At 41.5% G+C, this 25,819-nt stretch overlaps 1 protein-coding gene across 1 annotated transcript in view; it reads left to right on the plus strand.

Moving 5' to 3' along the window:
• Positions 1-25,819, plus strand: part of HERC1 (HECT and RLD domain containing E3 ubiquitin protein ligase family member 1) — a 177,442-nt gene that overhangs the window by 67,099 nt on the left and 84,524 nt on the right. Inside the window, 12 exon segments of the mRNA XM_059714771.1 lie at positions 2,178-2,399; positions 3,535-3,687; positions 3,936-4,068; positions 4,878-5,069; positions 6,603-6,824; positions 11,572-11,745; positions 14,115-14,229; positions 14,313-14,433; positions 16,986-17,157; positions 18,566-18,872; positions 21,174-21,294; positions 22,658-22,709. Of these exon segments, the coding sequence (XP_059570754.1) occupies positions 2,178-2,399; positions 3,535-3,687; positions 3,936-4,068; positions 4,878-5,069; positions 6,603-6,824; positions 11,572-11,745; positions 14,115-14,229; positions 14,313-14,433; positions 16,986-17,157; positions 18,566-18,872; positions 21,174-21,294; positions 22,658-22,709 (1,984 nt within the window).

Raw genomic sequence — 25,819 nt, forward strand, 5'->3', positions numbered from 1 at the left:
CAGGGGACCCTTTAATCTCTCCTAATCGAATCGGAACCCTCCGAATTGATTCAGAAAGATTTGGACGTAGATGCAGCCTTACATGTTTTTTCTACATACCTCTAGGTAGCAGGTGGCTCATGAGTGCTGTAATGCTGGGGCTCATGGAGAGTCCCCCAGGAGTGCAGGGGACTCCCCAGCGTGCTCAGCAGCAAACCCATAAGTGGACAAGAAGTCCTGTTTTAAATACATAGGGGGTAAAAAGAAGGTACCGGGTAACGTGGGACCGCTGCAAGACATGCTAGGAAATCTGGTCGTTGCACCAGACAACAAAGCTAACCTATTTAACAGTTTCTTTGCCTCCATTTTTCTGAGCAGGGATCAGATCACCACTCCCCCCCCCCGGAACCCCCATAGGCCCCAGGGGAGGCGCACCCAGGCCTAGGGTCAGTGAGGATCTAGTCAAGGAATTTCTGGAGGGACTGGACATATTTAAATCAGCTGGGCCTGACAATCTCCACCCCAGAGTGCTGAGGGAATTAACAGAGGTCATAGCTGGACCCCTGGCACGGCTTTACAAGCACTCATGGTGCTCTAGCGTGGTGCCAGAGGACTGGAAAAGGGCCAGTGTGGTTCCCATTTTCAAAAAAAGGGAGGAAGGAGGACCCAGGAAACTATAGGCCAGTTTGCCTTACCTCCATCCTGGGTAAGCTTTTTGAGAGAATTATCCTGCCGCATGTCCACGAGGAGACAGCAGGGGAGATTGTTTAGGGGCAACCAACACGGGTTTATCAGAGGCAGGTCCTGTCAGACCAACCTGGTAGCCTTCTGTGACCAGGTCACAAAATCCTTAGACGTAGGTGTAGCAGTGGACGTAGTCTTTCTGGACTTTAGGAAGGCCTTCAACACTGTCTCACCCCATTCTCATTAAAAAGCTAGGAGACTGTGGTGTCAACACCTACACAGTCAAATGGGTTACTAGTTGGCTGGAGTGCCTCACGCAGACAGTGGTGGTGGACAGGTCTTATTCGACCTGGAGGGATGTGAGCAGTGGGGTTCCCCAGGGCTTGGTCCTCAGACCCGCACTGTTTAACATCTTCATCAGTTGAGTGACTTGGATGGGGGTGTAAAAAGCACCCTGTTCAAATTTGCAGATGACACCAAGATGTGGGGAGAAGTGGGCATGCTAGAAGGGAGGGCCACTCGCATAATCAGGGGTCAGCAGGGCAGGCCCTATGTGGAGAAGCTAAGGCACCTGAACCTGTTCAGCCTGCACAAGAGAAGGCTGAGGGGGGATCTAGTGGCCGTTTACAAACTAGTCAGAGGGGACCAGCAGGCATTGGAGGAGTCCCTGTTCCCCCGAGCACTACCAGGAGTGACAAGAAACAACGGCCACAAGCTGGTAGAGGGTAGATTCAGGCTAGACATCAGGAGGCACTACTTCACTGTCAGGGCAGCTAGGACCTGGAACCAACTTCAAGAGAAGTGGTGCTGGCTCCTACCCTGGGGGTCTTTAAGAGGAGGCTAGATGAACACCTTGCTGGGGCGTTTGACCCCAGTACTCTTTCCTGCCATGGCAGGGGGTCGGACTTGATGATCTGCTCAGGTCCCTTCCAACCCTACCAACTATGAAACTTCCAGTCCACTTCCGAGTGTGTGCAGGGGGCCCCCCCGTGCTCCCTCTGACTTGGCGACTGGTGCCTCCTGAGTCGGGGGGCTACACCTGGGATCCCCCCGTGGCTGATTGCTGAGCCAGGGGGGCCCCCCAGTGCGCTCCCTGGCGGACCTGGAAGTGGACCGGAAGTATTTCTGGTCCACTTCCAGGTTTGCGGCTGAGCACTTGGAGGGCCTGTGGGACACTCCATCTGCCCCAGCATCATAATGTTCACAAGCCGCATGGGTACTTCAAGGTATGTAGAAAGAATAATTAAAGCTGTGTCTGTGTCTGAATCTGATTCTCCAAATAGGCATCGACCGAATCGAATTGGGGACGCTGGTCTGAATTAACAAATCGAATCGCTGCCCCGGATTCAAGCTGAATCTGAATTGAATAGGGCCTATTCATGGACCCCTATCGCCCAACTATTTTTAATAAGTATTAAGAAAATGTTTTAACTTTTCCTGATTTTTAAGCTCATTACTATTCTGTCTTTGTTGTCTAACAGGAACAATTATTCCTATCTAATTCTTTCCTTTAGAGAATGCAGCTGGATATTATTTTGACAAGTTTACAAGACCACACCCATGTAGCTTCCCTACTTGGTTATAGCTCACCGTCTGATACAACAGATATTTCTTCTCTGTGTATCGGCTATGGAAACCTCTCTGATCAAACATATGGTGTCCAAAGCAGCCATCCAGATACTCATCTTGCTGAAATTTTAATGAAGACCCTTCTAAGAAATTTAGGATTTTACACGGTATGTTTTGGATTTGTAGCAGTAATGTTTTGAATAATTCAAGAGCTGAAACCTTAAGATTTTCTTCACTTTGTTTAAGTAGTATATTGTTTTATTCTTCAAATTTGTTCAGAAGATAGGGAACAGCAACTCCACACTCATTAACCTCTGAATCTGGACTAAAATCAGTTTACTGTCTCGTGAGATTAAGGATCCAATATTACTGTTATTACAGTTGTGTATACAACTCAAATATAGCATATGTAGCGTTTAAGACATGTTTTTGTGTATGAAAGATGAAGATCTCTTACTGTTCTTTAAACCATTCTGGAGCCAATTTCCCTGGAATATTTTAGGTATTATTTCATATGTAAGCTGAAGTTCTGAGTCAGACACCAGGATATGACAGCAGAACACCAAGAATTTGGCCATCATTTTATCAATTTAAATCACTTGGAGAAAACTTTCCAGCAGTAATTCAGCCAGAACAGGTCAACCCACTTTTCATAAGCTGTACCAGCTCGAGTGGTTCTTCTCAGGTGCAGGATGGTACAGCATTTGGGGGGAAAAGGACTCTGAACCTTCTCCCTAAATGTGTAGGTGCCATAACTTTTTTGCTGCATCATTCCTTCTAGGGAACCAAAATATTCCCAAAAGGAGTTGGGGTAGAAGAGGTAAGAAAACTTTACACAGTTCTTGGGGTTCTTCCTTTTGCTGGCTGAAAGTCTTGTTGCCTTCATTTTTATTTCTCATCAGTGTACTGTCAAAAAGTAATCTGCATTCACTGTGAATCCCTATCCAGTCTTTTACCTGAAACTTCCAGTTTCAGCTCCCACATGAGAAAGAGAACAATATAGTTTCCAAGTCCCATTGATACCTATTTCCCCTCTGTCTTTTGAAAATCTGCTAGAGATTTTCAGTCCTGATAACAGTCACAGTTACTGTTCCAAGGATCAAACTGCCTGACTTCAGGTCCACTTCTGTTGGCTGGGATTTTTAAAAAAGCCTAAGGGAGCAAAGAACCCTTTGATTTTAGGTTGCTTTCAAAATCCCAGATATAATTGCTAGTGATAGAAGGTTTTCCTTTTGAGGTAAAAGTAAAGTATTATAATACATAAAGGCAGGTGATTGATGATTGTTCCCCTTGTTTAATTAGGATCAAGCCTTTGGAGAGCTGGAAAAAAATAGTGATAAGTTTTTACTTGGGACATCATCATCCGAAAACAGCCAGCCTGCTCATCTTCATGAGCTATTGTGTTCGCTGCAGAAACAATTGCTGGCTTATTGTCATATCAACAGTGTTAGTGAGGTAAATAGTTTGCTTATATGTTTTTTGGAAATACATTATAACTTGTTAGCAATTTGTAAATATCAATGCAATAATGATTTCAAGAAGGTTGTTTAGTGTACCTGACAATTCATAATATTAAGAAAAATTACAACCTTCTGAAATACGGATACTGTATATTTTGGTGTATAAAGGACTTTTCGGAGGGGGAAAATATGTCTTAAACTCTGGAAAAGTAAATATGCTTTTTTGTTCTGTTTTGTTTCCAGAATTCTAGTAGTGTGGCGCTGCTGCATAAACACCTTCAGCTTTTACTGCCTCATGCTACAGATATCTATTCACGTTCTGCAACTCTACTTAAGGAAAGTTCTTGGAATGGCAGTGTTGGGGAAAAACTAAGAGGTACATTTTGCTTAAAAAAGTTGTAGTTAATGGAACACCACCAAGCTAAAACAAAACCAAATGAAGAGAAAGCAAGTTTTGAGTCCACCCTGTATCTGAATTTCCTTTGGCAATATTTGTTTACAATCCAAAAAGTCTTCAGTGGTCTCCCTTTTCCTTTGTTTGCTACATGGAGTAGTTTTTCCCACAGTAGAAAATTGTTTAAGTGTACAGACACATCATCAGGCGCATGATGCATTTGATAGCACATAGGGTGCAAAGTAAAAATTGCAGATAAAATGAAGATTGTTTTAACCTCTAATCACATTTGGTGAGAATATTTAAAGTTGACATTTCTTTAGTGAGTGCAGGTATAAAGTGCAGATTGGGTGTGTGCTAAATAAACATAAAGCCCAATTTGGCATTTACTTTTTAAAAGTGTTACAGATTAAAATTTGTATGCAGAAAACTCTAATGCTTAATATTGTATCTTTTTCTATAAGTTGTTATTATTTATTCATTTATTTATTTATTTTTACTGTAAGTTGCCCTGAACCTTTTTTGGAAGGGTGGCATACAATGGAGTATTGCTAATTAAATGCTCATTAAGAGACTGTATGTTATTTTATACATACAGATCATTTTAGTATTTCATTTAATAAAATCATAAAGGATACTTAGATTTTTAAGGATAGTTAAGATGTTTCTATCAAAACTTCCTTAAATATAAAAGGTGACTATTTAATATTTTAAGGCTTTTATATTGATAAAGTAAAAGAGCAATTCAAATTAATTGAAAATCTCTCTTTTTTTTTTTTTTTTCCTTTTAGATGTAATTTATGTATCTGCAGCTGGCAGTATGCTCTGTCAGATTGTTAACTCGTTATTGTTACTGCCTGTGTCAGTAGCCCGTCCTTTATTGAGTTACCTGCTAGATCTGTTGCCACCTCTAGATCGCCTTAATAGACTGTTGCCTGCTGCTGCCCTTTTAGAAGATCAAGAATTACAGTGGCCACTTCATGGTAAGTAAAATAACAATTATTTTTTGACTGAAAAAGGAGATAGATAAATGTACTCTCTAAATTGGAATGTGATTTAACCGTCATCAGTTAGAGTGTGATCTTTTAAGCTAAGGTGTTTCACTGTCCTTCCTTTCTAGTCTTTAAATTTATTATCACAGATTTGCTATAAAGGAAATATTTTGACCACAAACAAAGAGTTTGATCTTGTAAGCCTAAAAATCTTAATCACTTTGGGAGTTTAAGGTGTATGAGGGATGGGAGAATACTGTCCAAAATGTCATATTAACATGTGAACATGTACTTTTACTGAAAACCTTCCAGGCATGCTGTCATATATATTTATAATACTCCAATATCAAAATATTATGTTTTTTATTTGTAGTTTGATTAAAATTAACTTTAATGGATAAAATTGCTATTGTTTAACAAGTGCTGTGAAATATTCATCGTTCTTATAAAATAGAAAATGGAGAAAAATAGGGGTGTACTGATAAAGATTTTTTTGGCCGATACTGGTGGCCAGTTATTAATGAGCCATATCAACCAATACCTATCCAATTGCCAATATGCAGCCCTGCAGCTTGGAGAGCAACATCCTTCTGGTACGTCTGTGGAGGGGAAGCAGTGTGGTGGGCACATCGAGGCCCACACGGTGAGAGATGGAGTGGGGCTGGGGCTGGGCCAGGAGCAAGCACTGCCCAGCCAGGGTGGGGCACAGGATAGAGTTGTGGGCAGGCAGCTCGTGCAGTGTGGGGTTGTGGCTCCCACTGCTGCATGCACCCCTGTGGAAGGCATGGGGGACATATGCCCTCTGGATCTGTGTGTGGGGCTAGGGCAGGCTGGGGGCTGGTGACTGCACTGGCCTCTTCCCGGCAGGAGGGCTGGGCCAGGGCTCTGCTTGGGGCCGGCAGGGGCGGGGCAGGTGGCAGTGGCACTGCTGGGGGGTCTATGGGGTGGGCTACAGCCACCCCAGATTCACTGTAGCTTCCTCATAACCCCCGCTCCCAGCACCACCACCTGTGTATGCCAAGCACAGCCCTAGCCCAGCCCCCCTGCTGGGAAGAGGCTGGCACAGATTCCAGCTTCAGTGGGCAGCCTGCCCTCATCCTGCACACAAATCTGAGGGGCATATGCCCCCCATGCCTCCCTTGGGGGTGCATGCAGCAGCCAGAAGCTGCCACCTCCTCTTTGGCCCCTGTGGCTCTGTCCTGCCACCTACCCTGCTCCAGCTGGGCAGTACCTCCCTCAGGCCCACTCCCTCCCTCACCATGGGGGCAATGATCTGCCCTCCCCCACAAGCCACCCCCCTTCCACCCCTCCACCAGGCTTGCCTGCAAGACGCTGTTCTCCATGCTGCCCAGCTGCATTCCTGGCTGTGTGCATGCTGTGGCTCCGTGCACGCACAGGCATGTATCAGTGACATTATCAGCCACATTGGCCAAAAAAAAGCACTAAGTTGTCACATAATGTTCGTGTCTGTTTAACAGTATGAAAAAACAAGTCTGATTTGCCCAATTATTGCTTAATACTTAGGTGGACCTGAACTTATTGATCCTGCTGGAGTGCCTTTACCACAGCCTGCTCAATCTTGGGTATGGCTTGTTGATTTAGAGAGAACTGTAGCTCTGCTTATAGGACGCTGTCTTGGTGGAATGCTTCAGGGACCTCCAATGTCCCCTGAAGAACAGGATACAGCCTATTGGTTAAAAACACCACTCTTCAGTGATGGAGTAGAAATGGATATTCCTCATTTAGGTAATTTGATACACAGCTATTCTTTGCTATATATGTGAAGTTTTTAATACTTTGTTCTTCTGTTGCTGCTTCATCTTACTGCCTTTTAAGATTGCCATTCCTGCAGACTGTTTAGGATATTGGGAGGCTAGGCAGTAGGAGTTCAATGCCTTTTTACCTTCCATCTTTCATGAACTCAAGTGTCTACATTTCTTAGAAGCTTGATTTTTTTTTTTTTTTTTTTTTTTTTTTTTTTTTTTTTTTTTAATAGCAGGGCTAGGACACAGTAAACTTAACACAGTGGTAATTATTGAAGCTGAACCTGTCTTTTGTACTGATGAAAAACTGTTGAAAAATATTATTAGAGTCAAGAGCTGTAAAGGCATTGACCTCTTTAAGCTGTCTGTTGTCTTCAGGCTCATGATTTGAGAATGTGTAGTAGGTTGGTTTTGGCTATGGAAGAAAGGCACAAACTGCAAATTCTTAAGAGTGGTTTGAAAAGACAAAAAACCCCCAATAAAACCAGCAAATATTTATCATTTTTGTACTTGCATATACTGCAAAAAATTTTCTGTAAGTTAATGTCCCTGTATTTACTGGCTTATTACAGTATACAAAATTAGAACTGCAATTTTTCAGTTTTTCTGAAAGAAAATTCTATCTAAAAAAGTGCAGGTGATATTTTGTAAAATGGAAGTGTTGCCATAACCCCCACTCCCAAAGTATGTATGACTAGAAGTTAAAGCTACAAGTACAAGATCATTTTCTGCCTCTGTGCTGATGAGAAGGGAGTTCCCCAGCCTGTAGGTATGCTGCTGATTCTTCCTCCCTGAGTGCAGTACCTTGCACTTGTCAGTATTGAAACCCATCCTATTCTCATCCGCCCACCCTTGTAACCTGTCCAGATCTAGTTGTAGCCTGTCCCTCCCTTCTAACGTGCCAACTTCTCCCCACAACTTAGTGTCATCTGTGAACTTGAACAAGGTGCTTTTCACCCCCTCGTCCAAGTTGCTGATGAAGATGTTGAACAGTGCAGGCCCGAGGACCGAGCCTTGGGGAACCCTACTGCCCACATCCCTCCAGGTCAAAAATGACCCATTCACCACCACTCTCTGGTGTGCGGGCTGGGAATGATCCGAGGCCCCTTTTTTTGCGCCGCGGGCTGTGGCCAGCAGCCCAGACACGCTGGGTTGGGGAAGGCAGGCGGTGCGCTAGAATTAGACACGGACGCTTAATGGTTGTTTAAGATTGTTTACTTACACGGAAGATGGTCGCAGTGTAGGCTGGAACGTTTCCAGGAATACTTCGCTTAAATCCTAGTTTTAGGACTCGGACAGAACTCTGGATTGACTCACAATTCGCTCACACGAAGTTGTCGAGGCTCCGTGGAACTTTTGCGCGCAGGGAAGGGTACATCGAGGGATCGTTCGGCGACAGAGAGAAGAATCGATAGGTGATCAGTCTATCGATCAGCTTAGCCGCAAGTCAAATCTCCTTAGAGGCACTTTGCAGCGTGCTCAAAGTTCTCCGACTTGGGCGGAAACCACCCAAGCCTCTTATATGGCTAGCAAGCCAATCGCTAGCCGCCACATAGGAATAATTTAGAACTGACCAATAGTGGGGCACGAATTTAAATACAAATGGCGGGAACTCCTTGCAACGTGCATTTCTGTGTTGCAACAGAGAAATGCACCCTGCAAAGAAAGCTACAAATGGTGGGAAAATAATTCAGCAGTGCCAAAGCGCACATGCAAAAAAAAAAAAATCACACCCTTGGGTTGTGACATCTGGGTGCAGCCCTCCAGCCAATTTGCAACCCATCTGACTGTGTAGGCGTTGACGCCACAGTCACCTAATTTTTTAATGGGAATGGGATGAGAGACAGTGTCGAAGGCCTTTCTAAAGTTCAGAAAGACTACGTCCACTGCGACACCTGTGTCCAAGGATTTAGAGACCTGGTCGTAGAAGGCAACCACATTGGTCTGACAGGAATTGCCTCTAATGAACCCATGTTGGTTGCCCCTAAGCATAATCTCCCCTGGTGGTCCCTTACAGATGTATTCTTGGATAATTTTCTCGAAGAACCTCCCCAAGACCGAGATAAGACTAACAGGCCTATTGTTTCCTGGGTCCTCCTTCCTTCCTTTTTTGAAAATGGGGACCACATTGGCCTTTTTCCAATCCTCTGGCACCTTGCCAGAGCACCATGAGTGCTCGTAGAGCTGTGCCAGGGGTCCTGCAATGGCCTCTGCCAATTCCCTCAACATCCTTGGGTGGAGGTCATCTGGACCTGCTGATTTGAAGATGTCCAGTCCCACCAGAAATTCCCTGACTAGGTCCCCTCTGACCCTGGGCCTGGCTGTGCCTCTCCTGAGTTCGTCCGGGATCCTGGTGGGGGGGATGTCCTGGTTCCTGCTCAGAAATATGGAGGCAAAGAATTTGTTAAAGAGGTCAGCTTTATCATCTGGTGCAACCATCAGATTGCCAAGCGTGTACTGCAGGGACCCCACGTTACCCAGTGCCTTCTTTGTACTCCCTATGTATTTAAAAAAGGACTTCTTGTCCTCTTAGATCTGGGTTACTAGTCCCAGTTCTGTCTCCGCCTTAGCCTTCCTGACAGCCCCCCTACAATCCCAAGCAACAGAGGTATAGTCCTCCCTGGTGATGGCCCCTCCCTTCCATTGGGCGTACACCTCCTTTTTAGCTTTGAGACGTTCCTGGATGCTTTTGGTAAGCCATAGGGGCTTTTGAGCACTCTTGCCCCCTTTGATCTGTGTTGAATTTGCCACCCTTTGGGCTTGGAGGATTGTCTCCTTCAGGAACAACCACTCTTCTTGGAATCCTAACTTCCCACCCCTCCGGGACCTCAGTGCCTCCCTGACTAGTCTACTTAGCTCGATGAAATCTGCCTTCCTGAAGTCTAGGGCTGCTGTCTTGCTGCAGGCCTTTGTCACCCTGCGCTGGATGGTGAATTCCAGTAGGTGATGATTGCTATCATCCAGGTGGTCGAGAACCCGCAGTCCCCTCACCAGGTCGTTGCCTGTGGCCAGGGCCAGATCCAGCAAGGCATTTCCCCTGGTGGGACCGTGCACCTCCTGGGTTAGGTGGAGGTCCTGTATCTTGGCTAGGAACCTGCATGAGTAGTCAGACCTGGCTGGCTGCTCCTCCCAGCAGATGTCCAGGTAGTTTAGGTCACCCATGATGACCGTGTCCCTTGACCTAACTGCCTCTACAAGCTGACCTGAGAATTCCCGGTCCAGCTCTTCCCCCTGGTTGGGTGGTCTGTAGTAGACACTCACTGTTAAGTCCCTTCACCCCTGACCCCCTTGTATTCTAACCCAGAACGCTTCAGTGTGCCCCTCCTCTGACCTGGTGCTGTTTGTTGAGGATGTGTATTGCTTTCTGACATAGAGCACTACACCCGCACCTTTCCTCCCTGTTCTATCCTGCCTGTACAGTCTGTAGCCCTTGATGTTTACCGCCCAGTCATGCGTTGAATCCCACCACGTTTCAGTGAGTCCCACTATGTCCGGGTTTGTGTTAGCTAGAAGGAGGGCAAGTTCCTCCTGCTTGTTCCCCATACTATGAACATTAGTGTGGAGGCATTTAAGGCCTCCTGTGGGTGTATGCACCACCCTCCTGATCCCAGGACTATCTGGACCCCTGCCACTGACCTGGGTACTTCTTGTGCTCATCGCCTGTCTTTGGCTGGGAAGTGTTGTCATTTCCCCCTGTGGACCCATCCTCCAGCGAAGCTAGTTTAAAGCATGCCGTATGAGATCAGCCAACCTGGAAGAAAAGACATGCTTGCCTTTAGGGGAGAGGTGAAGCCCATCCCACCCGAGCATGGCCCCTGTGTGAAATGTGGGTCGTTGTCAAGGAGCCCAAGGTCATTATTGATTCCAAGATGAACATGGGCTGCCAATGTGAGGACACAGTCAGTAAGGCTAACCTCACCTTGTCGTGCATCCACAGAGGCATCACTAGCAGGTCCCAGGAGGTGATCCTCCCTCTCTATGTGACATTGGTCAGGCCGCAGTTGGAGTACTGTGTCCAGTTCTGGGCGCCATGCTTCAGGAAGGATGTGGACAGCATTGAGAGGGTCCAAAAGAGGACCACTTGCTTGATCAGGGGGCAGCAGGGCAGTCCCTGTGAGGAGAGGCTAAAGGACCTGAACCTGTTCAGCCTCCACAAGAGAAGGCTGAGAGGGGATTTGGTGGTCGTCTATCAACTTACCAAGGGGGAACAGCGGGGAATGGGAGAAACCCTGTTCCTCCAAGCACCACCAGGAGTAACTAGGAATAATGGCCGTAAGTTGACTGAGAGTAGGTTCAGGCTGGACATCAGGAAGCACTACTTCACGGTCAGGACGGCTGGGATCTGGAACCAACTTCCAAGGGAAGTGGTGCTCGCCCCTACCCTGGGGGTCTTCAGAAGGAGGCTAGATAATCACCTTGCTGGGGTCGTTTGACCCCAGCATTATTTCCTGCCCATGGCAGAGGGTTGGACTTGATCATCTGCTCAGGTCCCTTCCGACCCTACCAACTATGATACTACAGAACAATTGTGCAGTAACAGGGCCAATTTTAAAGTCAGATAATGAGAATACTTCTCCTGGCTAATACAGCAGGGGTTATTGAGTTCTTCCTAATGGTTTGATGGAGATATTAGTGGGATGTACTTCCATCAATAGATATAAAAAGCCATTGGATGTATGTACCAATCAAAATCTGCTGAATCTTGTGTGTAAATGTTTCCCTTCCTGTAGAAAAATGCATGAGTTCACTGCTGGAAGTTGCCCTTTCTGGAAACGAGGAGCAGAAGCCATTTGATTATAAATTGCGACCTGAGATTGCTGTCTTTGTTGATTTGGCCTTGGGTTGTACAAAAGAGCCAGCCCGTAGTCTCTGGATCAGTATGCAGGACTATGCTGTCAGTAAAGGTAAGATGAGGAGAACAAGAGAAATAGAATTCTACTTACCTTGCAAGCCTGGAAGATTGATGTTCAATGATACAACAGTGTTCAAATTTCTGGATACAGCAGTGTTCACATTTCTGATAATTTTTCATGTTACCTTATGTGCTTCAAATCAGTAGCATTAAACTCATTTGGATTCATGAGCCACACAGGTCACATGGGGCCAGATCAAGCCCATGAAACCCTCTCCCTCACCTGCAACATACCTGATCTGGCAGCTGCTCCAGCATGCGGCACTATCTGACCAGAGCAGTAGCTATACTACGCATGGTGGCCACACTAGCTGGACATAACTGAATGCTGGGTGGGGGGAGGGAGGAGGGAGAGGGAGTCTGTGGATGTGGACTGGACCTGTGCTCTGGGTGTATGCCATGCCGTGTGTGGATCTGTTCAGACCCAGGGGCAGAACTGGAGATAGGATGATGGGGTTCTGTGGGCCAGATCTGATCATGTTTGACACCCCTGCTTAAAGCCATTGACAAAGCGTTATGTATTCTGACAACCAGCTCTCCTGTTACTTGATAATCTTCATTCCAAACATCTACAACACTCATAAATACACACCATTTTTTATTGTATTTTTTGGTAGAATCTTCGACCTAGTTACTGGGAAGTTGTTTGCATGTTACTGGGTTTGAAATCTAGAGGAGAGCTTGATTTGAGAAGTGCCACTGATTTTGCAATCTAATTTTTGAACCACCAGCAGTTTGAAAAGATCAGATGTTAAGGAGAAAAAGTACATAAATAAGTTTTGGTCTTTTAAATTGTCACAACTGCAGCAGCTTGGTGATTTTTCAAACTCAGCAGGCAGATCTGTGAGCCATTGTCCAAGTTGCTGAGATAGTGATGTTGATTTGTAATGCTACAAAGTACTGAGGCTGTAAAACCTCTGTAATGTGCTGTTAGAACCTTGTGCAATGGGGGCATATAGGTGTTCCAGCCCTCTGGCTGAAGAGCTGCAAAAAAGCCTCAAAGCAGACTTTTCAGGCAGAGTTGATAGCAGACTTCACTCCCAGGAGAGTCTGATCCCTGTTATACTGCCCTCTCCCCTGCCAGGGAAAGGTACATGTTGGCAGTGATCCACTGGTGACCTTTGGAGAGCAACAGCTGTGAAACACAGCAGCTGTGAATCTACTCTCCTTGCCTTCACCACTCCTGTGAGTGCTGCTGCTGCCAGAGTCCCTGCATCAAAATTGTTGCTGCTGTTTTAAGAGACCCAGCTCTGGCTGGGGCTGTTGAACATGTGTTGTCAGTTGCAGAGCCCCATCAGAGGTCCCTAACAGCTCCACACCGCTGGGTGGGCTATTAGCAGGTCAGTCGCTCCTGCTCCTCCCCATTCCAAATGTAGATTTTCCTTTTTGAAAGGGGTACTATTTTGTAGTGCTTTCACCTTTTTTGTACTGCTTCGACTACTAGAAGGGATGTACGCTTGCTTTTTGTAGCGCTACAAGGCTGTATATTGGGCCAGATATGTAACTCCTGTTTGTGCCCTGAGTCTCTCATCAAATGTAGTTTTTCTGGACTAAGAGGAATGTGTTATATGGCTAGTTATGAATTTGAAGATTACAAAAGTTACTAAAAGTTGTTTTTCAACATCATAACATTTGTTTTAAAAACCAAACAGATGGAAAATCTGATTCGTATTTTTATGCTCTTTCACGGGCAATCTGCAGAAGAGGTAAAAAGCTAAAATTGACTCTCCTGAGTGTCCTGAAATGTGTCTCTCAAATCATTTGTTAACCAGAACTCTAGTATTATTCAAACTTGTATTGATTCTATGCAGTATTTTGTAACTTACAATTTTGCAGTGTTTGACCAGGTATAGGTTATGTTGTTAATTAAATGCTTTTCCTAATTTAGATTCTGAATCTGTTAAGAATATTCCATTTTATAGATTTCAGAGAAAATTATAAGCAATTCACATAATTTTAAAGCAAAGTAAAAGTCCATCTTACTAATGTTGCTATAACTTTTTTCAGTAAAACGCAATGAAGTGTGTGGTTGGAGGGCTCCTTTCAGACATTTCAAGTCTTTTCAACATTAGTTTGTTAGTTCTTGACGTTTCCCTGAAACAAATGATGATGTCATTAATTTGATTTTATTTCAAGATATTCCAAGAATTACATTTTTCATTCACTCCTTGCTGGTTGCATTATAGTTTGTGTAAAACTACTTTCAATTTATTTAATGAACACTTAAGTCATTTATACATTGAAAAAGTATAAAGGGAGAACCATTTTAGGTTATTTCATTATTGATGCTGCTTAAAATATATTCAGGATTATTTATTTTGGAAAAATCAGCAAGTTCTAATGATTCATTTTTATTTTCAGATTGGGACACTGCAACCTTAAGTAATGAGTCACTCTTGGACACTGTGTCTAGATTTGTTCTTGCATCTTTGCTGAAACACACAAATTTACTTAGCCAAGCATGTGGCGAGAGCAGGCAAGTAACTTGAAACTGCCTTTAATAATTTATTTATGTTTTTAAGTTGTGGGATCTTTTTTCTATGACTGTCCTTCTTTCAGATATCAGCCCGGCAAAGCTCTGGCAGAAGTATATCGCTGTGTATATAAAGTTCGGAGTCGCTTGCTTGCTTGCAAGAATATGGAACTGATTCAAACTAGGTCATCCTCAAGAGACAGATGGGTGAGAGTGATTACTGGTGCTTGCTGTATGTTGCTGTATTTCTTAAATATTTTATATATTCTATGATTTAATGAGAACTCTCAAAAAAAAAAAATCTCTTGTTCTTGCAGCAAGACTTTTGGATATCTTGTTCAGTTACTTTGTCTTTAAAACATGTTTTACGAACTAAAATGTGGAGCACGTACCTAAAGATTCAGTAGGCTATAACAGATATAGGAGAAAAATACCACATTTACTTGAATACAAGACTAAGCTTTTTTCCTCTGTCCGCATTACATTCTCATACAAGGAACCCTCCTTAAATACATTGTCTATTCTTAAATTGCTGCCAAAAGCAGCATGTGCTCAGTAACGGAAAAGCCGACTATGAAGTTGATATAATGCTGCCAATGCTGACAAGACTATAAAGCACATGATCCATATTGGGCGAACATATTGATGGGAACCTTAAATTTTTACCAAAAAAAGGTCTCTCTGTTTCGGTCTCTCTTGATAGTAGCTATACATACACACACATATACATATAACTATAGATAGAGATATAACTTCTAAATATAGATCTATAGACAAGAGCTATAAAAAAATATATATAGATATATCTTGCTATGATCTGAAAGAGCGCCAGTGCTGAGGGAGACTGCATTCAATGTGCCCATTATACCATACATCCAAATATACCATATTTAGATATATCTAAATATATACTAATCTAACATGTATCTAAATCTGAGGGGCTGCACTAGCCCATCTTTGTTGTAGGAGCGCGGGTCCATAGGTACATGTTTTGTAATGGTTTAGGGGTTTGTTATGCAAGTTGAAATATGTAGGAAAAGTGTACTAGCAGGTATATCTATATAGAGATATCTATATATAGAGAGAGAGATCTATATAGAGAGAGAGATATCTATATATCTATAGATAGATAGATAATTATATAGATATAGATCTATATAGATCTATATATAATTATATCTGTATATATATATAATTAGCACATGGATCCTTTGTGGGGGCATCTGGAGTACACACACATACTGAGCAGTGCTGAGTTGTAGGGTCACCATTGCTTGAAATGCTGTTGACTCTGGTGGGGCCCAGCCCAATGAAATATGTTGTCAATCATGAGCTTTTAGGCTCTGGACTGATATGTATAGCTTGTAGTATGTATAAAGAAATACAAAAGTGCTGCTTAAAAGTGTGTTTATGGAGTACCTGTGTTAAGCCTTGCAGCAGTTTCAAAAGTAAAATGCATCATTTCTGGGTGAACTAAGTCTATGGGTACTTATGCAAATCATTACAGGTATGCCTGTTTCAAGGTCACTGTTTTTTTTAAATTTACTCTTTCTTTCCATGTGCTCAGAGAGAGCAGTGTCTGACAGTAAGGAAGGGGAGGATGGGGCTGCAGGAGGAAGCAACTGCAGGGGAGAGGGCAAGAGGGCTATCTGCCCTCCTCTCCCCTAATTTATTTTTTCTTCTGTAGCAGTGGGAGGAGGACAAATTTTAAAACAAAATATCCAATAATTAGATTCTGTACCTGGAAAATTATAATAAATGTATAAGTTTTCCCTGTATAGAATCTAATTATTGGAGTGTTTGTCTTCTATTTCGGGTCATGTTACATTCATGTAAATGTGGTAAATCAATTTAAGCAAGTTATGATTTCCTGTTTTATATATGAATTATTTGTTTAGAGTTCTTTACAAAGCCTTTTGTTTAAACGTGACCCTATCTAAACAGCACAAGGTCAGTGCAATTAAAGGATGACATACGAGGCATGAGAGCAAAAACTACCAGTCAGGGCTATATTATATCAGGGCTGTCCATCTTGTGGGTTGTGGGCAGTGCAGATCGTAAGCTTGCCAGGCCCTTGCTGGCTATTCCTGTGAAATGGAAGCTGGAGGAAGGAGTGGGAGCCCAGGGACTCTGGCAGCAGGAGTGACAGCTGGGACTTCAGTTGGACAGCCTTGTTCTGTAATTCATAGTCTTTCCTTTCTTATCTCCTCCAGTTAAAAATGTTGCTTTTTTCATGATAAACTGCTTCATAAATTATATGTGCAATATGTGGGAGAGAGAACTGCCAGGTCAGAAATTAACTTCTGTGTTCATTTAATTTCAATTAAGTGAATTTGAAGGCAAGGGTATAAGAATGTAACATTCAGTTCTTAATGCAAAACTGTGAGTGAATGAGTATTGCATATCACTTGAAATCAATTCAAACATTGACCACAGAATGAAACGTTTTAAGGTTCATCTAAAATTTAAAGAGAACTCTTCTCAGGAACATATGAATGCTATGTTACAAAGTTTCAAACTTGGACTCTTGCAACTGTAGGAAAGAGCACGTGATGATGGTATATGTATATACTTTTCTGTCATTAAAATCTCAGCAGAAATAGCTTTCTACATTCACTAATTACTTGATGCAGAATCCTAAATACTACTTTCCCATGGGAGAATAACTTTGGTACATAAGTTATTAAATAAAGTAATATCTATATACTTTTTTATGTGGTGAAAAGTGATTTCACAATGTAATTTTAAACTTCTGTCAGATGTCAGAAAACCTGGAGTCTGCAGATACTGATCCTCAAGAACATTCTTTTACCCGTACCATCGATGAAGAGGCTGAAATGGAAGAGCAGGCAGAAAGAGACAGAGAGGAAGGGCATCCAGAGCAAGAAGATGAAGAAGAGGAAAGAGAGCATGAAGTTATGACAGCTGGTAGTAAGTAAACATTAACCATGTGATGTTTTCTGGGGAAAAAAATAAATTGTGAGACAAAAACAAATGAAAAATGGATTTAAAAGGTTTGTCTTCAGATATCTAAAAACAGTGTCAAAGGTTTTTTTTTTTTATAAAGTCATGTATTTATTCTGTTTAAACAGTGGAAAAAAATATTTCAAGGTTTTTGTTGTGTGTATAGATTGTTTGTTATGGGAGGTTGTGCATGTCTGTGTGTCTACTTGATCAAGCCATATGCAGCCACACTCAAGTGACCAATTTTCCTATTACTGTGAGGTTCCTAGAATGCTGTAGCCTAGTGAAGTTATGATAACTTTGGAAAAATCCTGGAAAGTGAATTTGACCTAAAATAAATCAGCTAAATTTTGTTGTTGAAACCTTATGGATTATAATTTTTAAGTCAAAATAATATATTATGTAATGTGAAAAATACTTAATATTTTGAAAATGTATTTTCAAAGAGCCATCATATTTTGTGCCACGGCTTTGACAGACTTCTCAGTGACCAAAGCTCTGATAAAAGCTTTGGGCTATTTCCCTCAGAGCAGACTGGAGGTAGAGAAATACTACTTACTGTGAGTGGTGAATAGCAAGTGGTGGAGACTGGATGATATCTAGAAATATAATTCTATAAGGAAGCTTGGAAGAATTTAAGACCGAAGAATTGGCAGGGGCAGTAGAGTGATCCCTGATGTCTTATTTAAGTCACTTCAGGTTTAGTCTGTCTAACTTCTTCTAGAGATATGGCTTTCCTTTTAATTATGTCCATCTTTAATTAGAAGAACAAAAGGACTTTTTTCCCCATTTTGCCTCTGGGCCTTTCAGCATTGATTGGAAGCTACCAGTGTGTTTTTAGACTTGATTACTAAAAGACCACTTTTTTCTACAGTCTGCTTAACCAGTCTTTGTCGAAAATATTTGGCGACTAGCCGTAAGAGTTTTTTGCCTGATTATCCTTTTGAAAATCTGACAGAAGTTTATAACAACACAATCAAAACTTGTTGTGTGACGTGGTGGTAGTGTACTAGATTCTTTATTTAGTTTGACTGTCCAAAGGCATTCAGAGGTAGAGCTGCTATAGAATTTTATTTTGTTTCATTCTTCCTAACTATGGATTAAGATTATAGTAGGAAACAGAAGAAATTGTGTGTCAAATGTTGATGTCCTCTAAATGTAACATTTTAGATACTTGACTAATTAGTCTTTTTGCATTATTTGCATGTATATGTGTATGTATATGTGCGTGGTGTGTGTGTGTGTGTGTGTGTGTAAAATAATTATTTTTTTTCCTCTCAGAATGTCAATTTTTAGCCTAAAGTGCAGATGACTACTTTGTGATCATTTAGCTTTACCAGAAGTTAAGACCTTGTTTTTGTGTTGCATGTTACAGAAATATTTCAATGTTTCCTATCAGCACGTGAAGTAGCTCGCAGTCGGGATCGAGATAGAATGAACATTGGGACAGGGACTAGAGTTGATGATCAACCTACTCAGACCCAACAGGAACGAAGAATCAGCACAGATCTTCCAGAGGGTCAAGATGTGTACACTGCTGCATGCAACTCAGTTATCCATAGATGTGCCTTATTGATCTTAGGAGTAAGCCCCGTTATTGAGGAGCTCCAGAAACGAAGGGAGGAAGGACAGTTGCAGCAACCTTCAACTAGTACTCCTGAGGGAATTGGACTGATGACTAGGTGGGAGTCATTAACCATGTAACAGAGTACAGTTAATTTTTTGCTGTTCTTCTAACATTGCTTTGCAAAATGTGTGACTTTGAAGGCAAACTGTGATATGATAGAACACATCATAAAGCTTGTGCTCAGAAGGTAAAGGAGCTTCTCTCCCCTGTTCCACAAGCAGTACTAACATATAAAATGTATGTCCATTCTGGCATCATCAATATAGTATAATAAGTTTGCCAGACTTTAACTTTTTTTAAAATTTGGTATAGTGGGTAAAGAGATCAGAATGAAAACCAGATCATGTGGGATTTCAAATAATTTTATATAGCTGAAAATTTCCTAATTTTTCTCAATTTTTATTATTTTGTTCTTTTAAAATGCATTTGTACTTAAGTTGTCATGTATAGTGTTTTCTAAAGTGTTTCCTCTTGCATGGAAAAATTGGACTTTGGTTTAAAAGTAAATGGCTCAAAAATATGATGTGAATAGAAACGTGTTTGAATATTTTCTGGAAAACACATATTTGCATTGCGTTAGTTAAGTTCAGGAGAGCTGCAAACTAAGTGAAAGTTTCATTTAGGCAAAAGAACAGAAACATCACGCAAAGTAAATACTATATTTATTTGCCTATGTCCCACACCTTTTTCCCCAAAATTACACATCCTAAATTAGGGTGCACGTTTTAACTGAGGAAGGTGATTTTCTATGCAAGTGTTCAGGTATGGGGATGCTGTAATGGCTGGGCTGGGGGTTGTGCTGCCTTTCTGGGCCCAGGCAGGAGGGGTGTAATCCAGTTCTCAGTGGGTGCCTCTACACGTGCACTTTACTGTCAAGTTGACTAATTAGCTCTGCAGTAAAGCATCAACATCTACATGTATGCCGTATTGGAGCACAGTAAATTAATTAACTCTGCTGTAAGATAGCACTGTCCGAGACAAGTACTATCTTACAGCAGAGTAATTTACACTGCCTCAGCGCACATGTAGACAGTGACCGGGGCTGGCTGTAGCATTAGTTTGTTACAGTGCGGGAGCTGCCTGCTGGCTAGCCCCACACTGTAGTACCCTCATCCCTCAGCCAGCCTCTGTGCTGCCTGATGTCACAACCTGTAGTCCGGGGCTGCTCCATCCTGGCTTTAACTGCTGCAGTCCCAGATGCATGTATATACGCTGCTCTTAAGAGCCACAGACTCTGGCGCTAACAGAGACAGAATGTATTGCTCCATGCTAATTGCACGTGTAGATGCACATGGTATCAGTCACCCTGTCCTTCCAACTTCAAAGCTCAAAGTTGAACCCAGTAACAGCCACTGCCAATTGGCAGCAGCTTTTGGCTGTTCAGCTGGAAAAAGAGAGTGAGTGATGCATCTGCCCAGGAACATTTAGCAAAATGAGCCCATGCTTTGGCAGGAAAGGCTATGGGGAAAAAAAAAAGATTTTTCTTTGTTCTACCTTCTTAAAACAAAGTGTGCCTCTTACTTGAGGGCATGTGGTATGTGAGAACATATGGAGTAGCCTACTTAATTTTTTAAAACAATTTAATCCTAAAAATCTCAGGTGTTATAGGCAATAATTGTGTAATTTTAAAATAAAATTGTTATCCTACAGTTCAGTAGCGTTATACTAAAAGCCTCTCAGTGTTTTAGTTCTTATTTTACTCTTAAATATATTTCAACTATATTTAAACAGATAATTTTAATAGATATTTTTGAAAACTGTCATGTTACATACCCTTGTAATTCTCTTTTTTAACTGTTTGCTGGTAGCCCAGGCATTAAAGCATGGATGGCAGTGTCTCTTTTTGTTAACAAGGCTTTAATCTCCAGAATATCAACCTTAGGGTGATATTTAATGTGTGTGTATTTAATGGGTGGGTTTTAAATAAGGTTAGTGCCTTTTCACCCACTTGTTCCTTTATTATCATGTCCCTCCATTCACAGCATAACTTCTGCACATTGTCCTTAACACTTACCAAAGAGCTTGGATGGTCCATTATAAGAAGGCCCTTGGTTCCTTTTTACCATTAAGGGTGCTGAAGAGAGACAAGAAGTTTAGTTTCTCCCAAATGAAGCTGTATTGCTAGCTGAGTTGAGATTTTATTGTAATGCTTGATGTTATCTGACGTATAAGTTATAGTGATACAGATACGTGCTTTTATTCTTAATGGATTGAATGTTAATTTTGAATTTTATATCCTGGAATCCTTAGCAGAGCATCTGTAGAACAAGATCTAATTGCTGCTAATTTACTTTGCTATATATTCTACAGTGAGTATTTGTGAACAGTTTTGTCTTGTGTGTTTATTTGTGAACAGGAGTGAAAGTCTTACTGCAGAGAGTCGCTCAGCCCATACTAGTTCAAGCTATAGACTGATTAAATCAAGGAGTGAATCTGATTTGTCTCAGCCTGAATCAGATGAAGAGGGTTATTCACTGGTATGTAAAATTTAATGTGATGTCTTGTAGCTTCACTTTTGTATTCTCTCTTTTCACATATGCAGTGCATCCTAAACATGCTATTCTGCTTAGCAGCATTATTCATTTATAGGGAATACAGAAGAGACCTACTGCAGGCCACCTGCATTGTTATAAGGGAATACATTGATTGAACAAAAGTGAACTCTTTAATTGTTAAAGGTTGGAGTTTTGTTGTGTGAATTACCCCATTGAAAGTTCTGCAGCAGATGTTTTCCAAAAGTCTGATTTATGTAAATAGAATCTCTTAAGGATTATAGTCTAGATTTACGTTTCCAAGAGTAATGTACCTGCATGGGTGGAGGTATTTTGTTCAGGGTCTTTTCCTTTGGCTTGTCCAGTTATGGCAGTTACAAGAAATACTTTTCAGTAATGGGATATGTTCTCAATTATGTTGTTGGCAGATTAAATCTACAAATAACATCAAATTGGGTAGGGTATCTGACACTTTAGAGGAATGGATTAAGACGGAAAATGACATAAGTTGGAAAAGTGGTCTGAAATAAATAAGATGAAATTCTGTAAAGGCAGGTGCAAATTACACTCAATAAGGAATGATCCAATACATAGGTTTATACACATATAAAATAGGGTGTGATTGGTGAGGCTGAAATACTGCAGTAAAAGAGGTGAGCGTTTTAGTGGTTCACAGGCTGAGTAGGTGTCAACAATAATGTAATATTTTGAAAAAACAAAAAAACCTGTATAGTATATTTGGATATTTTAACAGGAGCATCATACAAATTATAAGAAATTATTCTTCTGCTCCATTCAGCACTGGTGAGGCCTTATCTGGTGTTCTGTATCCAGTTTTGGAACATCACACTTTTTAAGAAATATATGGACAAATTAGAAAGAGAGCAAATTACTATAGGCTGAAAACGCACGCAAGAAAAGATTGGAAAAATTATGGTTATTTCATCTAGAGAAGAGAAGACGGGAGGCAGGGGTGGAGTTTGACAAGTCTTTAAATACAAAAATGGTTGTTATGAAAAGGATGGCAATTGGTTCTTCTGTGTCCACAGGAGATAAAACAAGAAATAACGAGCCTAGATTGAAGTAAAGGAGATTTTTATTTAGATAATAGGAAGAACTTTATAACTACGAAAATGGCTGTGCACTGGAACAGGTTATTTTAAATTGTGAAAATTTGGTCACTGGAAGTTTTCAAGTGCAGGTCAGACAACCATTTATCTGGATTTGTTTTGACAGAAATGATTTTGCTTAGAGCAATGAGATGGATTACATGGCCACTCTAGATCTCTCCCAGTCCAATTTTTCTATGACTCTAAATGTGATTTTGTATTTATTCTTCAAAATGTAGAGTGGAAGGCGAAATGTTGATTTGGACTTGGCATCCTCGCATCGAAAGAGGGGTAAGATTTTTGTTTAGGTTAAGATTTTGTTTTGCGGTGTAAATAATGTTTCTTAAGGTATTTTTAGATTAACTAAAATCACATCTTGAAGCAGAAATTCCATTTTAAACAAATAGAACTGTTGATTAAATTGAATTGACAAAATGAATTGTCATTTATAAAAAAATTAGAAATGTAAAGACACTTTTTTGAAGAAATGACTTTACCATAGATAATATCTCTCCTGTCTTTCTTTTGACTGAGTCTTTTTGTGGCAAGGATATCTGAATGGTGAATTCCATAATCAACTGTAACAGACTATACTTAGAATTTCCCACCTTCTAATTCCCTCATCCATTGTCTAGAATTGTGGTAGTCCTTAGGAGATAGTGAGTGATTCCATTACTTTTTTAAGTTTTCATTTTACTTTCTGAAATTTCTCCATCAGCAAAATTTTATTCTTTTGCTTATAACATGTTTGGTGATAGAAAATAATGCATAGCATTCAGAATTCTAATGCAGAACCCAAATCACTTACTTACTCTACTGTTACACATTATTTTGCTTGATATGTATGAATCAAATTTCTGGCTTTGGTAAATGATTCCACTTCAATCTGAGGGATCTCAATGGGCTTCTTTCTTTCTCAAGAGCATCAGAGATCATCTTGCAAGTAATGGAGCAAGTAAAGTTTGTCTGTCTTCTAGAGAGAGATACAGTTGTATACATCTCTCAACAATGAGCAGCCTGTGCTGGAATCATTAACAGCATCCATTGTCCACTCTCTGCTAAAGGCTTGGAAAAGCTCAACAGGATTTGATGTGTAGTTATGATATGTTTTCAGTTTGGGGAAGCTTAGATATTTTGAATGATTAGGGCTGCTTTCAGGTTTTTTTTGGTTGATTAGTACCTCCTTCCTCATTACTAAGGGAGAATAATAAGAACATTGACTTAAAAAGCAAGAACCTCTAATCATGCCAGAAAGCATGCTTAAGTTTGTGACTCAGTAATATAGAATTGACTTCCCATTTTAGATTCTTCTGAATAATTACATTTCAGAATGTAAAGAAGTAGTTATATTATTGTTGGGTGCTCAAGTTGTCTTAACAGACGGTGTTCATAAAGTGGCATAAAACTACTATTTAAGGGTGCCTATACATGAGCGTGGAGGTGGCTCTGATGTGCTGTAATTAGTGTGTTGGATCAGACTCAATTTAATCGAGTCTGCTTGAGCATGGTAATTACCGTGCTCCTGTGAGGCTCTGCATCGTGTGCTCCAGCATCCCTGCGCTTCAAAATGGCAGTGGGAGTACTTTATCTAAAGCTCATTGAATGAGCTTTAGATAAAGTGCTCCCGCTGCCATTCTAAAGCATGGGGATGCAGGGGGGACACAGATACATGAGACACTGCAGGTACTTTAATTGGAGCAGCTCTTGGATCCGCTCTAATTAAAATGCCACACACCTGGAACACGTGTATAGATGCCCTAATAGTCTAGGAAAACTCAACTCACTCCCCTGGAAATATCTGGAGTTAGCACATTATATTTTCCTTTAGGTTATTCTGTAGTTAGTTAGATTCTACTGTAGGAGCTTCTGAACTCAAGATCAAGAACTTTTGGCTAAAAATACCTGCATGGTGCACATGCAGCTGCATAGGATATGGTCTTCTGGTTTGTTCTGATTGCAAAGAAAAAGCTCAGTGCGACTCCTGCACCCTTCTTGCAAGCTACTACCTCTTAGTTCTAAACTGAGCTCTGTTGTCTGCTTGACCACAGACTTACAACTTCTTGCAGTGTAGCTAATTTTTGTAGTTTAATTCTTATATTTCTGTAGTTAATTTTCTTTCTTTGCTGACAATTGGAAGCTTTTGTTCTTCTTTTGTCTTGATTTTTCAAGGTAGGAGTCTACTGCCTCCTACCTTCCTTCATATGAATGAGCTCATTTACCTCCCCTCATATGCCCTCCTCAAGAGCATGCAGGTTTAACTACTGTTCCTTCTGGGATGGGGGGATTGGGCTGTTCTTCCTAGCATTGGAGTGCCTTTACTTCCTCAATAACTCCCATATTCCATGCAAATTGTTCACTTCCTAGACCCCCATGGATGGGGAGACTAGACTACAAGTTTACCTCCTGGGTAAATCTATAAATCTTAAACAACCCAGGAACCCAAGAACTCCCTAAACATCCAGCTGAGGTTCTAACATATGTACCAGTGCTGGTGCTATGCAGTACCTTGTTAGGTAAATAGGTAGAGGTCTTTGGGTAATTTCTGATTAAAGGCTGCTCCAAGAGAAGATCATCACCTTGGTCTTCCCACTGAAACTCTTGAGTTTGTGTGCTTCTCAGTGAAACTGGGCTTTCCTATGGCACTGACTGGCATCCAAGCCTCAGACTGAAAACCCCAAATGCCCATGACATCTGTAAGACTGTCCTGCATACTTTGTCAGAGTGGTTCTTTCACAATGAAGACCTCCCTCAGATTTTTACATTACTTTAGAAATTCTGTTTTTCAGACCATTTTAAATAGTGAGTTACTGAATTTAATTTTGTACCCTTCCCCATCTCCTCCTTTCACTGAACTATTGGAACATAATCTGATTTATAGTGTTAGTAGCAAAACAACTGTAATAAAAATGTTTGCTCTGTCTGCTGATTCTGTGGGTGTGTGGAAGAAAAGCTTTGTCCTTTTTTGTCTTCATGGACTCCTCTTGCGACTGAAAAATGTAAGCGGGGACTGTTTGATTAATCCTCTGCTTCCCCCTTTTTTTGGTCGTTTCATCTGAACAGCAGCATGACTAAAAGACTCCCACTCCAGCTTTGCAGATCTTGTCTCCACCTGTTACTAGGTCAGGTTCAGCTGTTATCGCAACAGGAATCTGAAAAACCTGCTGTAAGATGCTTTTGGCTATTGTGGGAGAGAAGAGATAGTTTCATAGTAGCTAGGGTCAGGAGGGACCTGAACAGATCATCTAACCTGACCCCCTGCCACAGGCAGGAATGAATGCTGGGTTCACAAGACCCCAGACAGGTGATCATCCAACCTCCTCTTGAATTTGCCCAAGGTAGGGGCAAGGACCACTTCCCTGGGAAGTTGGTTCCAGATTTTGGCCACCCTAACTGTAAAATAT

Source organism: Alligator mississippiensis, chromosome 11, assembly GCF_030867095.1.
Source record: "Alligator mississippiensis isolate rAllMis1 chromosome 11, rAllMis1, whole genome shotgun sequence".
Taxonomy (NCBI): domain Eukaryota; kingdom Metazoa; phylum Chordata; order Crocodylia; family Alligatoridae; genus Alligator; species Alligator mississippiensis.